Source organism: Portunus trituberculatus, chromosome 45 (assembly GCF_017591435.1).
Source record: "Portunus trituberculatus isolate SZX2019 chromosome 45, ASM1759143v1, whole genome shotgun sequence".
NCBI lineage: Eukaryota > Metazoa > Arthropoda > Malacostraca > Decapoda > Portunidae > Portunus > Portunus trituberculatus.
Window position 1 is genome coordinate 8,966,795 of NC_059299.1, and position 18,392 is coordinate 8,985,186.

At 38.9% G+C, this 18,392-nt stretch overlaps 1 protein-coding gene across 13 annotated transcripts in view; it reads left to right on the top strand.

Annotated features, from left to right (window-relative positions):
- The window catches only part of LOC123519473 (inositol hexakisphosphate and diphosphoinositol-pentakisphosphate kinase 2-like), a 69,282-nt gene that overhangs the window by 33,902 nt on the left and 16,988 nt on the right, over positions 1-18,392 (top strand). For 7 of the 13 annotated variants that reach the window (XM_045280797.1, XM_045280790.1, XM_045280802.1 and 4 more), the window contains 15 exons: positions 1,771-1,856; positions 2,234-2,359; positions 5,387-5,422; positions 8,475-8,709; positions 9,016-9,224; positions 9,389-9,615; positions 9,809-9,960; positions 10,180-10,294; positions 10,485-10,612; positions 11,057-11,156; positions 12,313-12,360; positions 13,846-14,091; positions 14,286-14,340; positions 14,661-14,721; positions 15,805-15,867. In XM_045280797.1, coding sequence (XP_045136732.1) covers positions 1,771-1,856; positions 2,234-2,359; positions 5,387-5,422; positions 8,475-8,709; positions 9,016-9,224; positions 9,389-9,615; positions 9,809-9,960; positions 10,180-10,294; positions 10,485-10,612; positions 11,057-11,156; positions 12,313-12,360; positions 13,846-14,091; positions 14,286-14,340; positions 14,661-14,721; positions 15,805-15,867 — 1,887 coding nt within the window. The remainder of the gene's footprint in view (positions 1-1,770; positions 1,857-2,233; positions 2,360-5,386; positions 5,423-8,474; positions 8,710-9,015; positions 9,225-9,388; positions 9,616-9,808; positions 9,961-10,179; positions 10,295-10,484; positions 10,613-11,056; positions 11,157-12,312; positions 12,361-13,845; positions 14,092-14,285; positions 14,341-14,660; positions 14,722-15,804; positions 15,868-18,392) is intronic. The other 6 variants (XM_045280792.1, XM_045280799.1, XM_045280796.1 and 3 more) reach the window with 4 other exon arrangements.

Genomic DNA, 18,392 nt, shown 5'->3' on the forward strand with positions numbered 1-18,392 from the left:
ATTCATAGTGAGTCATATTACCTTAGTGGGAAGGTTATATTTTGTGGACATACTTTAGATTGGGGATGAATATACAATTTTTTTGTCCACTTTTTTCAGGTTAATTGATCTTTTTTCATCAAGGCAAAAACTTGTATATATTTCTTTATCAGTACTATATTGAATATTCTTAGCACTCTTTCTATCAGCTTTCTGGCAAATCAACACTGCCACAAATTGATGCATACATTTAAGCAGTTTCTCTCACTGCATGTTATATCCTGATAGATGAACATTAGACAGCTCCCTTTATATCTTTACCTCCCTGCCTGAGTCTTGCCCCACCCACCTTGCATCAGACAGCAGGAGACGGCTGCTGGATCACTCAACACCTGCTACTGATCCCTCAGTTCAGTCCTCACCAGGATCTGATCACCGTGCCCTCTATCTCGCACCACAAGCCTTCCCTGCTCATGATGCCACCCTGCTGCACCACTCACCACATAGAGACATTACCAGAAAATGACAGCATAAAATACTAATTGATCTTCATTTAGGTTCTAATGAATTGAATCCAGATCAAATTAAATTATATTCAGTCCCCATGCTCATCTAAACTAACCCTAGAAAATGAACTTGCTTGGAAATTTATAAAGAGGATTTCAAGTCTCCTCTTTTCTTTTCTTTACCCTTAGTGACACACACACAATATGGAAGCAACTGTTCTTAAGCTCTTCACTTCCTAAGGACAAGATGATGCATCCAATAGAAAAACTAAGTAATGCTCAGAGGGGAGGGAAGGTGATGGTGTGACTTGTGACTTGACCTACACTGCTGCGTTCTCAAGATGGTCAGAGCAGGAGTGACGAGATGAATGCAGGATTTTGATGCCATTTAAACTATTGCTTAATTTCTTTGGATATCTGATGGATTTGTCACACTCTTGTTTGCTCTGGAAGTTGCAGTGATGTTGATGACAAACTGCCCTTCTGTAAATGCCACAGAATCCTTTGCAGATGTAAGGATATTGAGATGTTTTATGTTATTATTGGAGTCCCTGTGATTCTTGAAGCTTAAGACTTTGCAGTTACATCAGACTTAGAGCAAACCTAATGGCTCCAGTTGGTGTGACATGCTTTAAGTTCTGGAAATGTGAATGTCATACATCTTCCAAAGACAAATTTTACTCTTGTCTGTCATATTATGTATGTTACTTTTTCAGTGTTGTGCCACAACTATTTCAAGCTTAACTGGCACTGTATTGCATGTGTATACTGTTGATATATTTGTAAACATGCAGCAAGCTGACCACCACTTTGTCTGAGCAACACACTGAGAGTCTGCGTCAGAACACACACACATGCTCTGGTGTACTATATCAGCCAGCCAGTGTTTACTTTAAGGCAGTAAGATGACGGTAACTGTTGGTGCAATGTATCACTGTGTAAGTGTGTATTGTCCCCTGGCTGCTCCCAGGATTCAGGCACAAGGTCTGGTCTGGGAGCAGTGCAGTGCTACACTCCTCAACACACATTGTGACTGATGTCTTACCAACAGTGAAGTAATCTTGTAAGTTCACAAGAGCATGGTCATGTTCTTGTGATGTGTTACTTTCAACAGTAAAACAATCCTTTATGTTCACAAAGGCTTCACTATGTTCTTGTAGCTTCAGTTGGGAGCTGGGAACTAAAGACTGAACATTGATAGTTACCCAGTGTCTTGACTTAACCCTGCTTTCATCCTCTTGATAGTCGCCCAGTGTCTTGACTTAACTCTTCCTTTGCCCGTCAGGTATGGCCACTTCTCAGGAATCAACAGAAAAGTGCAGCTCAAGTATCAGCCAAGGGGGTGGAAGAGACGCTCCAGCAGTGAGGAAGGTGAGGCTTGCAGAGTGTGGGGAGACCAACACCAACACAACAACACACCTGATGGTCAACCCAGTCATAATGTAGTGCAGGGAGGCATAGTTTAGAATGGGATCTAATAGAGGGTTTGTAAGGACATATAAACTGAACCTGTTTGTATCAAACATACCCTGTTATCATTATCCATACTCAACATTCTCTTGAATGCTTTGTATTGTATTCATACATACTATATTCTATGGCTGCTAAGTCTGTTATACTAATCTGCTGTCTTTATTTGTGACTGTAATCTAGTTGTAAGTGCTGACTTAATAGGAACCTAACAATGATAGTGGAAATAAATTTCACAGTTTTGACATTCCTATGTTCATAGCACTTATGACTTTCAGGAGACTCACCTCGAGAACCCTCACTGGTGCTGATCCTCAAGTGGGGGGGAGAACTGACCCCCGCTGGCAGGGTACAGGCTGAAGAATTTGGACGGATCTTCAGGTGCATGTACCCTGGCGGACAAGGTACTGTTGGGGCAGAGGAGTGGAGTGCACGTGTGGGTGTGTGGGGGAGGGAAGGTGATGGCTGTGGTGGCTGTGTTGTGTGAATGTTCCCATTAAGGACAGGAGCCAGAGGGCCTTGGGAGGGTACCAGGGTCAGCCCACCTCACTACAAATACATTCATTATTACCAAAACTTTCCACCATGAATGTTGGACCAAATGCCTATATATACTATTTTTTACATTGCTCTTTCTTTAACAACAGAACTAGTGATGATATTCTCTTAACTAACAAGCTAGAACTTTGACCCTTTGAACTTGAAAACCTGCCCTTGATTAGTTTATGATAAGATGTAGTTTTGAAAAAAATATTACCCTTTATAGTGTATTCTACTTTTCTCCTCACATAATTTTCCATAATGCTGCTTATTTGCATTTCAGTGTTGTTGCTCTGCATTCATTTTAGTTTATTTCCTCCACTGTTGTTTTCTTCCTTTTTTTTTTAATAACAGTTTTCAAATACAGTGGTCTCATGATATCTTTCAAGTTCAACTACTATATCTATGAATCATATATATATATATATATATATATATATATATATATATATATATATATATATATATATATATATATATATATATATATATATAGAGAGAGAGAGAGAGAGAGAGAGAGAGAGAGAGAGAGAGAGAGAGAGAGAGAGAGAGAGAGAAAATCTGTGTTCAGAAACAATTTGCTTTTTCACTTTGATTACTTTCAAAGAGTTCTCAAAAGTTTTCTCCAGTTTATAATTTGGAAATCTTGTTAATCTGTCACTAGAACCAAAAAACATCCTTGAGAACCCATGTAACTTTATGACTGGATTTTTATCAATTGTTTAGGTGGGGTGCAGAAGTGTTTTAGAATGCAATCCAGGAAGAGAGAGAGAGAGAGAGCTGAAAATTGAGCACAATAGATTCATGAGCAGTTGAGTCACCAGTAAATAAGTCCCTTACACTGTTCATGGCAGCCAGGAATCTCACAGTGCTAACTCATGACCAAACACTGATTTACTACCATCAATCAGTATTGAGAGCACAGCAAGGTGACTGAAGAATCCAAGAAGTGCTTAGAAAATTCAGCTCCATCATGAGACAACTGTATCTGCATGCGCACACTTGTAAAGTTCATTCTCCTGTAGCAGCTTCCCAATATTACCAAGGCTTTAGTTGGCTATGAATTGTTGTGACTAACATTTCCTCATTAGATGTAACATAGCACTTTGGATGGAGTGTGTCTCTTGGATAGTAGTTCCATAAAGGCAAACAAAATTTACTATATAAAACAACATGATTGTCTGTAAATTGGTGTGTTCGCTACAGCTACACTAATTGAACGTTTTCTAGAATTTCAGCCTCTCATTCTAGCCCTGCAATAACACTTAGGGAGAAGTTGGGAGGTGAAAATTAAGAGGAAACACATTCGAATGAAAAGAATGAAGATAGGAGGTAGGAAGTATGAGGAAGGAGGTAAGAGTTGGCCAGAAGTGCAACCCACCCATTCACCCACTAACAGAATTCAGTTTTATTATAAGCATAGACAGCAGTGATCAGATACTTGTGTCACATTTATACTTGCCAGGGACATGTAGAGTGAAGCACCAAACCCTTAGTCTTGCAGCCCTCCCTACTTGTCTGTTTGTTGCAGTGTGACTCTGACTTGCCCCTCATAGTCCTTTTCTCATGTCATGAGTCACCCTCTCATGGTCTGGCCTCTCCTTCCCCAAGAGTGGTGGGACGTGAGGACGCTATTGGTGAGTTGGCCCCTCATGTGGGATGAAAATTCTTCAACAACTAACCTAGCCTTGGTCATTGGCAGAGAAAAATTATGTTACATGATAGAGAAAGAACTCATAGTCTTTCTGTATTACTCTGAGACCCAAAAGGAGTCTCTGTATTGGTGTATTAATATATTAATATATTTTCAGTTAATGATAGGGACCAGGGAAGCAGTCTGATGAAAGGTTGTCTTATCAGAATTGTTGAACTGAAATGCTTGTATTGGAAATTTAATATCTATAATGTGTTGTCACAATGCCCAAGTCTCCATGTTAAGCACCCTTGACTCACTTTGCCCAACAGAAGCCACTGGTGTAAAGCTGTGGTTCTTGTGCTTCAGTTTTACAAGAGTGACAAGAACACCTTTCTCTCTGAGTGCCTCCCTTGATATGCTTGTCTGCAGTAATGAACACCAGTTATTTCAAATCATTAAATCTTTTTAAATTTAGTATCTGAATTCCAAGTGAAAAATCAAATGCCCTAAGCTTGATTGCTATTTTAGATATTATGATGATGGTGCTTTGCAGTTTAAAGAAGCTTAGATGTCCTTGCTTTAAATTACCCTGCAGTGTTTTTATTTACCATCATGAATTTCATAATAACAGTGAAACAAATTGTTTTTTCTGTATTTTAGTGCATAACTATTTTTTTTATTACCATTTTAAACTGTCATACTGATAAGTCTGAAATGGCAGTGGATATTTTTATGCTGATAACAGATTGAGCTCACTTAAAATGTGCCCAATGATAATACTTGAAGCAGAGAAATCCACACTTTTAAAATTTTTTTGTAACAAAGACTGAGTTCATTTTGTTCCCTGCTAATAAATGCACAAGCATGCTTTTCCTACCATGTCCTCCCTCTCACCCAGCCCTTGAGTTGAGTCTCAGTATTTTGCTCACCCACTAAGGTGGGGACCTAAACTTTCTTAATAACAGGTATGGTGTTGATTTGTGTTGCTAATTATTTTACTTTGATTTTCTATCCCCCAAATTTTCAAACAGCAGAATTTTTTATGTAGAGCTTTTAGACCCTTGATGAGTTCATAATGTTAGCACAAAGAAAAGAGATAGAAAAAAAAAAGGGCAATACATGTGTTTAAAATCAACCTTCCCCCAAGCCAAGCACCCTAAGTGTGTGTTTCCCTGAAGTGAGGTGGCCCTGGGGTGGTGGCCTTACTGTGGATTAAGGCTGTGGTGACCTGACCAGGTGTTATGCTGTGTTTCAGAACGGTCAGAGTGGATTGACGAGTCAGTGACTGGATGTGAGTAATGAGCTACCATGTGTGTGTCCCAGGGCTATGTCATGCTGTGCCTTCCTGCCCTTGTGCTCGGGAGTGGGTTGTTCTAAGTAGGAGGAAACCCTAGTTGTCTCCAGTCAGTCAGTGATAGATGACGGCAACCTTGGTCACTCACAAGCTGGTGATACACGCCAGGCTGGTATGTCATGCTGCTGGAATGCTTATGTTGGCAGCAGTGGCAGGAAGTTGCATCTATCTGTGTACAAACCATCTGGTTTTAAACCTTCACTCTCACAGAATAATGATTAACTATGTATGTATTATGAAAAATTAATTTCATTCAGCTTCTTTCTCTCAAAAAAGAATTAGCTACTTTGCTCAGAATACATGACATAATTCAATATTTATTGGCATCTTGTTTGTGATTCTGAATTCATTGGCCACACCTTGTTGTGAGGTTGTGGCTTTTTTCTGATGCTTCAAGTCACACAGAATTTCTAATCCATCAGCAAGACACAGCAGTAAGAGTCCAGTTCATTTTCTTGATAACGTTTGTCTTCATATCAGAGAGTCATAAATGTTAATACCTGTCATGATGTAATGTATCTGTTTCCTCATTGTACTTTTGCCTATCTGTTGCTCAGCGTGTGGTGTAGACCATTTCTGATCGTGTAGAACACATGCTTTTACTTTACAATGAATAAGAGCATGAGTGATGATGCACTAAGTGGCTGGTGAATCATAAACACTTGTGAATCATCAAGGTTGTTTCAAGTAGTCTATGATAATATTAGTTTAATTAAGCATCAACCATTCTGACATTGGACAGTGTTCAGTTATAGTATCACTTATTTTCTATAAAAATTGTTGTATCATTAGTGACTTTTTTCTTTTTTTATATAGGTATGTATTATAATTTCATTTTGGAGATTTAGCCTTCTGTAGTCTGTACAAAGAGGTTCTTTTACAATGGCAGTGAATTGGAAATAAAGTTTTGACATATTGCTCCGTTAGGGAAGCATAGCCTTGACATTAGCCGAGATGCACGAGACTAAGTAGTGTCCACTGGTCATGTTGAGACACAAGCCTTGGTAATGACTGCACTCTGCCACCAGCCATGCCTTGATCACTGCAGCAGCACCTCAGTCTGTGGGCCTGGCAGGGAAAGTAAAGCAGTAAGATACAGATGGGAGTGTGAGGGAGGGTGGTGGCAGAAGAGGGCCTCACTTTTACCAAGTGAGGCAATTAGAGAGGTGGTGTTTGTTGGTGATAATGTAACTACACAAGATTTAAGGGCTGAGGTTACGCAATGCAAGTCTTTAATACAGCAGTAACTTTTTTTTTTTTTTTTTTTTTTTTTTTCTTCTTCAAAGGATAGCTATGAAAGGAAACATTCATTTGGGTTAGGCTAGATAGTGAACAGAGTTTCTGAATGGCCCAGAATTAGTAGAGTGATGTAGGAAGGAAGACTTGTGAGGGTCAGACCAATCAACCAGGACAGTGATGAGGTCCTCTTGAGTGTTGGAGGAGCAAGCATTACCTTGGCTGAGCTGAGTGTGCCCGCCTGACTGGCTGCAACACGATTAGACGGCTTCTTTAGCTATGACTGAATAATAATTACAGTAGAGAAAAACGGGAGTCTGTAAAATACCGTTGTTGGCTTATTTTATGTTGGGTGTGTCTCTCTCTCTCTCTCTCTCTCTCTCTCTCTCTCTCTCTCTCTCTCTCTCTCTCTCTCTCTCTCTCTCTCTCTCTCTCTCTCTCTCTCTCTCTCTCTCTCTCTCTCTCTTAAAGCCATGGGAGTGCAAAGGGAAGAAAGAAGAGAGTGTCTGTACTTGACGTTTAGATTTGCTCAACTGGACAGTTGCCACGTGTAGAGATAGAGAAGACTCCCATGGCCTTAGGAATGAATGAAGGCATTGTGTTCCTAAATATGGATTTTTAATCTTGTGAATGTGGAAGATTATTTAATATGCCATGAGATAAAAAGATGAATATAATAACATGGTGTGTGAATGTGGGTGATAAGTGAATGTTCATGTCTAGGAATCCATTGTTTTGCTTTTTTTCTCTCTATTTGTTGCACTTAACTACTTTTTTACTTTTTTTTATTTGCTTTGATTCAAGATTCCCCTTTTCAATCTACATTTTTTGGGGATGTCACCTCACTTTTACTTGGAAGCGTCACCGTAGCTTTGTCAGAGAAGCAAACTGTTGTTATTATTCTTGTCATGGCAGCACGACTCTTCAGCATGAGTGAGGTAGATCTGGGCTGTTGTTGATTGCTTCTCCAGTACCTCCTTGTAGTCTTAACTCTTCCTGCCTTCTTCCATGAGCTTTGTATTGTGTGGTAAAGCAGTCATGGCTTTGAGGGATTATATGTACTTTTCTTGTGCCAGAATCCTACTGTCTCCTCTCTTTTTCTTCTTTTTAATCCTGGTGCATCACTGCTCTGGGATCTGTCTGGGTAAGGGAAGCTGTGAGAGACGTGTGCTGCAACTAGAAGGTGGCACGCTGCAGTAACATAGCAACACTCATCACAACATTCTTCTTCACTTGTGCCTGTGGCTTTTCCCTTTTACGGTGGAATTAGTAATAAAATCTCTCTGCTTACGGTGACAGTTTAGATTAGATCACATTTTTCAAGAAACTAGAGACACTTCCTTTTGTGATTAATTAATTTAGAGGTGAACCACAGTATCAGTTTTGTGAGAATTCATTTTACACTCAAAACCTATTCAAAAGATTGGGTTTAAGAATTAAGAACTAGAGCATTTTCTTGTAAATACACTTTTGACTAGGATAACATACACACTTCTATAGTCAGTACATAGCAGGATCCTTAAAAAAAACATACTATAGTTACTCAAGTGATAGACTATTTATTAAAATCAAGAACTACTTCATATTCTTTTGTAGTGTCACTATTCACTAGGATAACATGATGTACTTCCATAGCTAGTGCATAGCAAGGTCTTACACAAAACACACATACTCATAAGTGACAGACACTTGATGCAGTGACAGAGTTGCTAACACATTAGGCTGAGCAGTGAAATGTGTCCCCCTGCCCTAGGTGAGTATGCTGGCACACAAGGGCTGGGACTGCTACGGCTACACTCCACCTACCGCCATGACCTCAAGATCTATGCCAGCGATGAGGGTCGGGTGCAGATGACGGCCGCGGCTTTTGCCAAGGGTCTCCTGGCTCTGGAGGGAGAGTTGACACCAATACTAGTACAGATGGTGAAGAGTGCCAACACTAATGGTCTCTTGGACAATGACTGTGATTCCTACAAGCATCAAAACATGTGAGTCTGTTGACTGCCTGTTGGTTGAGCTGTCTGTCTGTTTTTTGCTTTTCTTACATCACATTAAATTTCTCCTTGGTTTTTATGTAATCATAAAAAATCATCAAAAAGCAAGAATGTTAAAGGTACATATTTTTCACATGGATGGCTGTCATACGTATTTCCTTTTTTGAGACAGAATATAGGCTTCTCCTTATTAGTGCTCCTGATGTAGATAATAGTCACAGTGCCCATTCAGAAGCATAGAAAATAAGATATAACTAATGAAATACAGCCTTACTAGAGCTCCTGATGTATACATTTCAGGGTGAAGAACCGACTACATGAGGCAATGCAGCAAGACAGAATACTAACTCAGGAGGACATGGAGAAGCTCAACCCCACCAGCTCCCGCTCAATTTCCACAGCTTTGGAGTTTATTCAGAACCCTGTCAGGATGTGTGAGCATGTCATCTCGCTCATCAAGAAGCTTAACGAACGTATCAAGATCAGAAAGGAAGACCAGAAGACCAAAGGTGTGTGTGGGTGTGCATTGAAAGAACTCAAAAACCCTTTCATTGCCCAGGTCTTTTTTGCTATTTATTAGTATTAAGCAATAGGTAGGTGTGTCTTTATAATGCCTTGTTAGTGTTTGAACCTTATGCAACTGGCAAAATTTTACGCAGTCTCCATGTTACAGAGCTGCCTCTCTATCATGGGGAGTCCTGGGAGCTGATGCAGCGTCGGTGGGCGAAACTGGAGAAGGATTTCAGAACAAAGAACACCAAGTTTGACATCTCCAAGATTCCAGACATCTACGACTGCATCAAGTACGACCTACAGCACAACAACCACACGCTACAGTTTGAGCATGCAGAGGAGCTGTACAAGTGTGCCAAGTACCTCGCTGATGTTGTCATTCCACAGGTAGTGCAACAATGTTGAAAGAGCTCTTTTATATCACTTGTTTTTTTTATTGACTTTTATTTGAAAGGGATTCTGGCCAAGGATAACAAAAAGACAGGGAAAAAAGTCTTACTGAAGATGAAGGATTAAAATGAGTGACTATTCCTTACACTTGAATTAAAGCTGCTGTACTAAAAGCATGAGCTTTTTACAGGAATATGGAATGACACCACAGGAGAAGATGGCCATCAGTCAAGGCATCTGCACTCCTCTGCTGAAGAAGATCCGAGCAGACCTACAGCGCAACATTGGGGAGGAGGAGAGTGAAGAGAATGCTGGGGAGAGCATCAACAGATTAAACCCTGTGTTAGTTCAATGTTTTTGTTATGATCTGATCCAATTATGCTTGATGTTGCTGTAAAGATAGTACCTTAATGTCATTAATATTATGATAATCTACCTATCTATGAAGCGTACTGTAATGTTTTCAGTTCTTAATGTCATGTGTGTTGCTACAGTAATCTATCTATCATTGATAGCTTATGTAATGTTTTCAATCTCTCATGATGTCATTGCTCTGGACAGATACTCCCATGGTGTCAGCAGTCCAAGTCGCCACGTTAGAACACGTCTGTACTTCACTAGCGAGAGTCACATTCACTCCCTACTCACTGTTCTCCGCTTTGGTGGACTCATTGATGTATGTACCTCCACTTTCTTTCATGCTTTTGATATAAGATTGAAATTCATTATGTCTTTTCTTTGATGTCACTTTCTCATTCTACATACAGTCACTTGAGTTTTAAAAAGCATTCTCAGTACTGGTTTTCAATTGGTTGAAGCTGGTGAGGTAATTGAGAATTTTTAATATGGAGTTTTCATATCCACAGAATCCCAAGGACGAGCAATGGAATCGTGCGATGGACTACATAGGGGCCGTGTCTGAACTGAATTATCTCAGCCAGATTGTGGTGATGCTTTATGAAGACCCCACCAAAGACCCTTCCTCTGACAGCAGGTGGGACTCCCATGCACCAAAACAATATTTTATATCAATCATTCATTTATTCTCTTTTTTGTCAGTACTATGGCAATTCTTGAAGGAATGACCTTGACAAAGATAACCTTCAGCAAATATTTTCTTTATTCAATGTTTGCATGGCATCATAATTTCAGTTCAGTATATTAAAATGAAAAATTTCTTATTAGCTATTCAGTAAAAGACATTATGTCCTGCTATTGCTTAGTAAACTCTGCAACTTCTTGTCTACTTCTATATCTCCCCCATTTGACATTCAAATTTCTTTTGAGAGGGATGTTTCAAGACACTTCTCTATGTTCTATTAATTGGCTCTTCTTACAGGTTGGCAACTCAATGGACCTTGATTTTCATGAAGTTTTTCTGTCCCTCGGCTGGTGCTCTTCTTGATAAATGTTGTCCTGAAGTATATGTGTTTTACAGATTCCACGTGGAGCTTCACTTCAGTCCAGGTGTGAATTGCTGTGTGCACAAGAATCTGCCACCTGGCCCGGGCTTCAGACCCAAGAGTCGCAATGAACCGGTGAGGAGTGAGGTTTTATTCGACTTCCCCATTTTTCTTGGCAACTTCAAACGATCTTTTTACCGTATATAAAGAGCCACACTTTAGCAGACGGATGCATGAGATCTGATGAATAGTGTGTTTTGTAGTGGATTAGTGGAAAAGCACAGCAGACTGATTCTTGATCATTTTATGCAACGACTAATTATTATAAAGTGTAGCTTTTACTGGAAACTTTGAAATCATTTGGTGGCTGAGAAAATGAAGGGTTAGAGTGTGGAGTGAGATGGTGATTACTTAGTGCTGAAGGGAGGATGGCAATGTGGCCAGGAAATGTGAGAGTATTTCAAAACTATTTAAGGTGATTTTATAGATGTAGATCTTTTCAATTGTTCTACTCTTAACCACTATTGAATAGACATAAACAGTCCTAACATAGAACATTTAGTCTAAACAGTGTGAGGTGTTCCTGCATTCATTAGACACACAAAAAAAAAAAAAAAGTTAAAAATAAGCTGTTCAAACTTGCACATAAGAATTTTTAGAGAAATCTCACACAAATGACAAATAACATTTAATAAATAGTAACAAACTGAAAGACTTCACATTTATTGAGATAATTTTGTTATTACCTGGATTGTTATATTATTTTGTTTGGTGCAGAAACTGTTTTCTGCTCATGATTTATTCATGTTTTTTGCTTGTTTTTGTCTTTCTCCTTTTTTAAAAGTGATATCAAGTGTATCTAAGCCCTAAGCTATGCTTATAGATTTATTAGTTCTTAATTTCATTAACCTTATAAATTACCCTTTTCCAAGTACAAAGAATTATAGAAAAAAGATGATGAGTGCTCAATAGATTTACTTATTATATCATAATGTTGTAAATGCTGTTTTCTTCCCCTTTCAAAGCAGTGATTGCCTCCTGCATTCTTTAGCTGTAGAATTCAAGCTTAGCATAGTATGCAGATTGAATTAATTAGTATCCACAAGATTACTGTGAGGCAGCTTTGTTACAACAGATACAGAGATGCAGCTTGCACACTGAGCAAGGCCATGGGAACTGTCATATTGAGGTTTTCACAAACACTCAAGAATTAGAGTGATAGCTTTGGTTGTGTATGCCATGCTTTAAATTGAGAGATAACCAACCACATTGTTTTGTTTTCATGCCTCAGGAGAAGTATCACATATGCCTCCCCCGGCCCGGGGTGGTCCCCACTGTGGTAAGAGTTCCTTGACGGGATGGCAGTGCACTGCTGCCTGTTAGAATAGTTCATATCAAAGCTTCATCTTTTGGTCTAAAGTTTTTTGACATTGAGAAGGTGTATTTCTTGGCTACTTACGTGAGGAATGCTGTATATTCAGACACTGTTTACTGTAATGCGCAGGGATCCAAAAGGTGGAGGGACTGACCAAGCACTTAGTGTGTGTGATGAAACATTAAAGGAAGACTACAATTGGTCGCTAAAGTCACTGCGAACACGAGCCCATTTTTTGGATCCCTTTCTCATACTGTTTGTTACTCAATACTCTGAGTATCCTTAAAGTAACTTGGCTTCCTTCTTGTTACTGCATGTATCTTTTGTCCTTCAGACTGAGGTGTGTTGTATTACTCACTTCTGCATCCTTCACCTGATTTTTGGGGTATGTTTGGGAACAGATCTGAATTATACTGCAATCTTTTATTTTAATTACATAATCAGAGTAAGCAATTTTAACACTTATTAGGATTTATGAAGTCTATACTATTAAGTTTTTCTTTCCAGGTAAAATATGTAATTATGTTTGGTTTTTATTGCTTGCTGGGCTTGGAAATGTTGTGATGAGAACATAGATCCTCGAGACGCTAGTAGAGAAAATGAGAACATAAGGGTTTGTGTTTCTCGTTTGAAAATATGTATGTAAATACTGTAAATATTTTCTTTAAAAAGTTACATATTTCTTTTTGGGTTAATGCTTTTGTCTTTTTGTTAACATTTTATTTGTAAAGTGCCACTAAAGTCATCTTACTCTTTTATCTAATTTAAACACTAACTTACTGCTACTCTTTCACTACTGTTCCTTCTTCATCCCACCATTGCCTTTGAGATCAGATTTACAAACATTTCAGATAATCAGTAACAGAATCATTGTTCATTATATATAAACTGCATTGTGGAGGTGGTGTCAAATGTCCATGTGAATTGTAAAGAAGTAAGACCCTAGTTTTCTATGCTCATTGTTCCCAGACACACCACAGTTCTCGTTTATTCCATGTGATATCACCTTCATAGGATGTTCCTTGTTGCTATCAACTTATATGTTCACGTCATCCTGATTTGGAATGAAGATGGCATTTTTAGGAGTCAGACATTGTGAAGGTAACTTAGGTACTGTACTGTATTATATTGAAATTGTCACAAAGAACCAATATTGGGTGAGTCAGGAACTGTTAAGTTAAAATCTCAAGCCAGGGGCAGTCAAGGTAATCTAGACAGACGTTATATTTACACTGTCAGGAAAAGATTACTATTTCTTCAAGTCAGAAGCTATGCAGGTAATGTAGGCATTATATTCTCATTTTCAGAAAAGATCTGTATATTTCACACAAGTCAAAGGCTGTTAAGGTCAATAAGACATTACATTCACATAGCTAGGAAGGCCAAACACAGACTGTTGCACAAAACCATACCAGCAACATTAACTATTACCACATTGTACCTCCTCAGCCCTTATCTCCAAAGGCGGAGGCAGAGATGAGAAGGGCTCGCGCCACTTCTCGGATAGATGAGGAGGAGGACCTTCAGTACATCCTGGAGGAGATGAGTGAGGGGGAGAAGGAGGGCGGGGTAGGAGCCAATATGGGGGGACGCATGGACAGTCACTCTTGCAGGACGTCGTCTACCTCGGGTCCACAGGAGACGAAAAGCAAGGATGGTGATAGCAAGGTGTTGTTGTCCCCACCTGCAGCTAAGGTGAGGTGCTTGTCAACATAAAGGTGGGGTCTTTGTGTATCTGTGTCATTATTAGAGCAACATTAGGAGTATGTGGGCAAGCTGTTGGCTGTTTGCATGCACTGAAGATTATTTCCATGTTTTCTTGCAACAGGATTACTTGCTGAAGAGCCTCAAGGGTGTTTATATGTTATTAATGTGCTGTATGCTTGCAGGATGAGGGCAGTGAGAAGTATGCAGAGTTGCCAAGTGGAAGCATGCAGCCTGGAGGTTAGACTCACATTCATACTGTTCACCTCTACTCCTTCACAATTCTTGTTTCATTATTGTGCAATTTTGAAGGCCTCTCGTATTTTTTTCTTTGTTTTCATCATAAAAGAATGAGTGACAAATTCAAGCATTTTTGTGATTGTAATATGATGATTTTGATATAACTTTCTAAGGTTGCTCAATGATACTATAAACATGACATCATTATATAGTAAGGGACCATGATTCCAGCTCTGCATCTAGGACTACTGGGACTAAACTAAAACTCAATGCAAACATTCACAGCTGGAAAATTGATTAATGTCACACTCTTTACACAGGAATGGACGTAAGTGAAGGAGAATCAATAGTCAAGTCGGAACCCATCCCCATCAGTGCCAGGTAAGGGTTGTGCAGGTGTTGGATGCAGGAGTTGTGTGTCAGGTGTCAGCTCCTCTTCCTTTACCAAGACAGAGTGCTTTAGAGTGTGGCAGTGTACTTGTATTTCTATCACATTTCTTACCATAGGATCTATTCATCCATTACAGTCTCACAATAGCTTTAATCAGATTTGATATAATTTTTATTTAATACATCAGTTTTCTAGGTACAATATCTCTCATCTTCATTGAAATAAGAGCATACTGTAGTACATTTATTAAGTGGAAAAACAGAATGAGGGAGGGATGAAAAGTCAGGAGTTGAATGGAATGGGGCAGTGTTCCAGAGTTGACTAGAGGCAGGGATGAGAAGAGAGGAGTAAAACAAATTGGGGCAATGTTCCAGAGTTTACCAGAGGAGGGAATGAAAAGAGAGGAATTAAACAAAGTGGAGCAGGATTCCAGAGTTTATCAAAGGAGGGAATGAAAGAGTGAATGTATCTGAGGAATCAATCAATCAAAGCTTTTAGGGGTGATAGCTATGAAGAGGCTGAGGGCAATTGTCTTTATGATAACTTTCTTGACTGACTGCTCTTCATCACTGAAAGGCATCACGGGGTGTCACACTTCATGAAATTTATTAACCATGATAACAATAGTGAGCATTAGTTACTAGTCATAAGAGTTCCAGGTCTGATGATGCGTTGCTTACAAGCTTGTCTAGTTAGCTCATTGCTGGACGTCTTCACAACAGATTAAGTGTGTTTGCAGGCATGCTTCTCATCTCTAAGTGTAATAATTTGTAAACCAACCTGTTTGTATATTACAGTTTAGATTTATACATTTTCACATGTGCATCATTATATCTAATTTTCTCTTTAGTAGATACTAGTGAAAACTGTCATAGCTATACTTAACTACTTCATTATTTACTGGTTATTGGATATGAACCTTCAGTTAACCTTAATTTCTCTAGCTTACTCTTGGATCAAATCTGTGATATCTGTGTGTCACTGCAATCTGGCCATGTTGTGTTGGTGGTGTTATAAGCAGTGGTGGTAGTGGAGAGTGTGGAGGATTGAGCACTAGGCACTGTCACCTGCAGGTCACAATCTGACTGTGGACTGGTGCCTCTTGGGGAAGTGCTCCGCCCGTACCCCATCACACGGTATCTTCCTCTTGCTGTACCACCACTAGGGTGACTTCTTCCCTCCTTGCCATTACTCTTTAGGGAACAGTGTTGGTGTTGGGCTTTACCTCACCTTCAGAATGCTGTGTTGTGTTGATTTGAATTAAGTTCAATAATGTGTCCCTATTTATGTCACACCAAGGCTTCAGTCAGCCATACATTTCCTTCTCAAGAGTAATGGTTTTGAGATGCCTTGCCTGTTGATAGTTTCCTAGATGCTCATTACAGCCCCTGCCTGCATGAAGTACTTTTGTGCTAATTGTTTTACTGTGTTGGTGTCATAGTATCTGTCATTTTGTCTGCCCTCACCTGCCAAATAATCTTCACCTCAGCACACAATTTTTTTTTCTTCTTTGTTTCATCAGGGTTGTGAATTTTGTTTGTTATGCAGACTTGTTGTGGTTGACTTGAAACTGCCTGTTCATTATTTGTGGTTTTGTGTAGCAAAACTTTGTCAAACGTTATATCCACCTTGTCATACACACTTAGGGGAGTGTTTGAATGTTCCACGATTCAGGAGGTGATGAGACCCATCCAGTGTGACCCAACATTTCCTTCATCCTCTTGTCACAATTGCCACACTTTACCACTTGCCTCCCCTTACTCCTTACTCTAACGGTTTGTTTTTTTCAATATTTGATGCTGCAATTTTAATTAACTTGTTTTAATTAATTGTCATATCTCTTTTCCCTTCAACAAGCTGACACATTTTTCCTGATATACTCTACATACCTTGATCAGTAATGTATACTTTCATAGTTTCTACATGTTTCCACAGTAAATGACAGATCTGCTTCAGTAATCTTCAGATATACAATTTATAAGATGACATCAGTGGGTTATGTAGGGAGTGTGAATTTTTTTCTGCCCAGAAACAGATTAATATTTGCTTTGAAAAGCAATATGGGAGACAGTCACATATAGGTACATGATGAACTGTACATGACAGGGAGAGCAACCAGCATGCTGCCAAGTGCTTGTATCTTATTTTTCAACTCCTTTAAGATTATTGAATAGTCTTGTATATTAGTTTTTGGATAATGAAATAATGAATGCGCACAAGGTTTTTGCATAGTGCAGAGCCTTGCTAAGACCTTTTTTAATATTGCACATTTATTATCCTCTCAGTTAGATTATAAATTCTGCTTTGAGAAAAGTGTAACTTAATTTTTTAGTTTGATTTATACAGCAATGGAGGAAAAGTTTATGTAGTAGACCGAAGTTATAGTCATTATTTTCCCTTTGCCATAGTACTGCATTTGTAGGTGACACAATTAACCCCTTCCCAGCGGCAGGCCAGATGAGTGTATTACCAAAATATAGTCTATATATAGACTCTACTGACTTTCATTCATACGTCTATATGTAGATTCCCAGCAAATGGGTAATCCAGATTGACATCTATATTCAGTCACTTTGCCACTGAACTGAACAAAAAGCTGAATCTATATATAGACTGCCACAAAACTGAACAAGGGACATCTATATATAGACTCTGCCATAAAACTAAACAAGTGACATCTATACATAGACTGCCGCAAAACCGAACAAACAATTAAATCTATATAAAAGTGTTATTTGTTTTTGATTGGTGATAATGTATGTCAATATGTCTGTATGAATGTTTGGAGTTACTCACATCCAGGACTTGTGACCTGGATGTAATTTACTTCCACTTTTCTTCATATTTTTCATATACGTACTTGTTTTGTACCTATTCTTTTTTTAGGCAACATTGCTGGCATGTGATACAGTTCTTTCTCCTTGACATGATAGGTTAATAAAAAATAAATAAATATGCAATAATTTCTAGTATAAGTTTATGTGTGTAGCACATCCACCATCAACAAAGCACAAGTGGTGACCAGCCTGGAGAGGCCTTGTTGACCAGTGTTTGGGTATTTGAAATGCCAAATAATTATTTTATTAAATTTGTTACTTGTGAGGGTGTGTCCACACTGGGAGCGAAAAAGCAGGCGAGAGCAAGAGTGAGCCAGGGTGGGTGAAATTGTGTGGCCGCACTTAAAAAGCGATTTCAGGCAAGAGTTACCATGGCAACAGGCTTCCGCCCACATCAGTTGATGCTTGACACTTGACGGACACTCATTAGCAGATTTTTTTAGTTTTTTATTTTTATTTATTTTTATTTTATTTATTTTATTTATTTTATTTATTTATTTTTTTTTTTACCTTACACCATGGCCAAGCTTACATCCCAAAAATTTGTTACTCGAAAAGTGTCATAAAATCTCAAGTTTTATCAAGATTTAAGAATGTGTGGATGCACAAATTAAATAAAGAAAGACAGCAATTAGGTGAATACCACCATCTCACATCCCCATTGTCTTTCTTCCAGATAACTTCCAAATTCTTCTCATACTTTACCGTATGGGCCCCTGGGTAACGAAGTCTATCCCTTCTGTCCCTTTTAATGCAACCATACCCAAAGCAAAACTTAAATGTTTAGAAAAGAATATTCAATTACCGTTTGTCTAGCGCGGGAA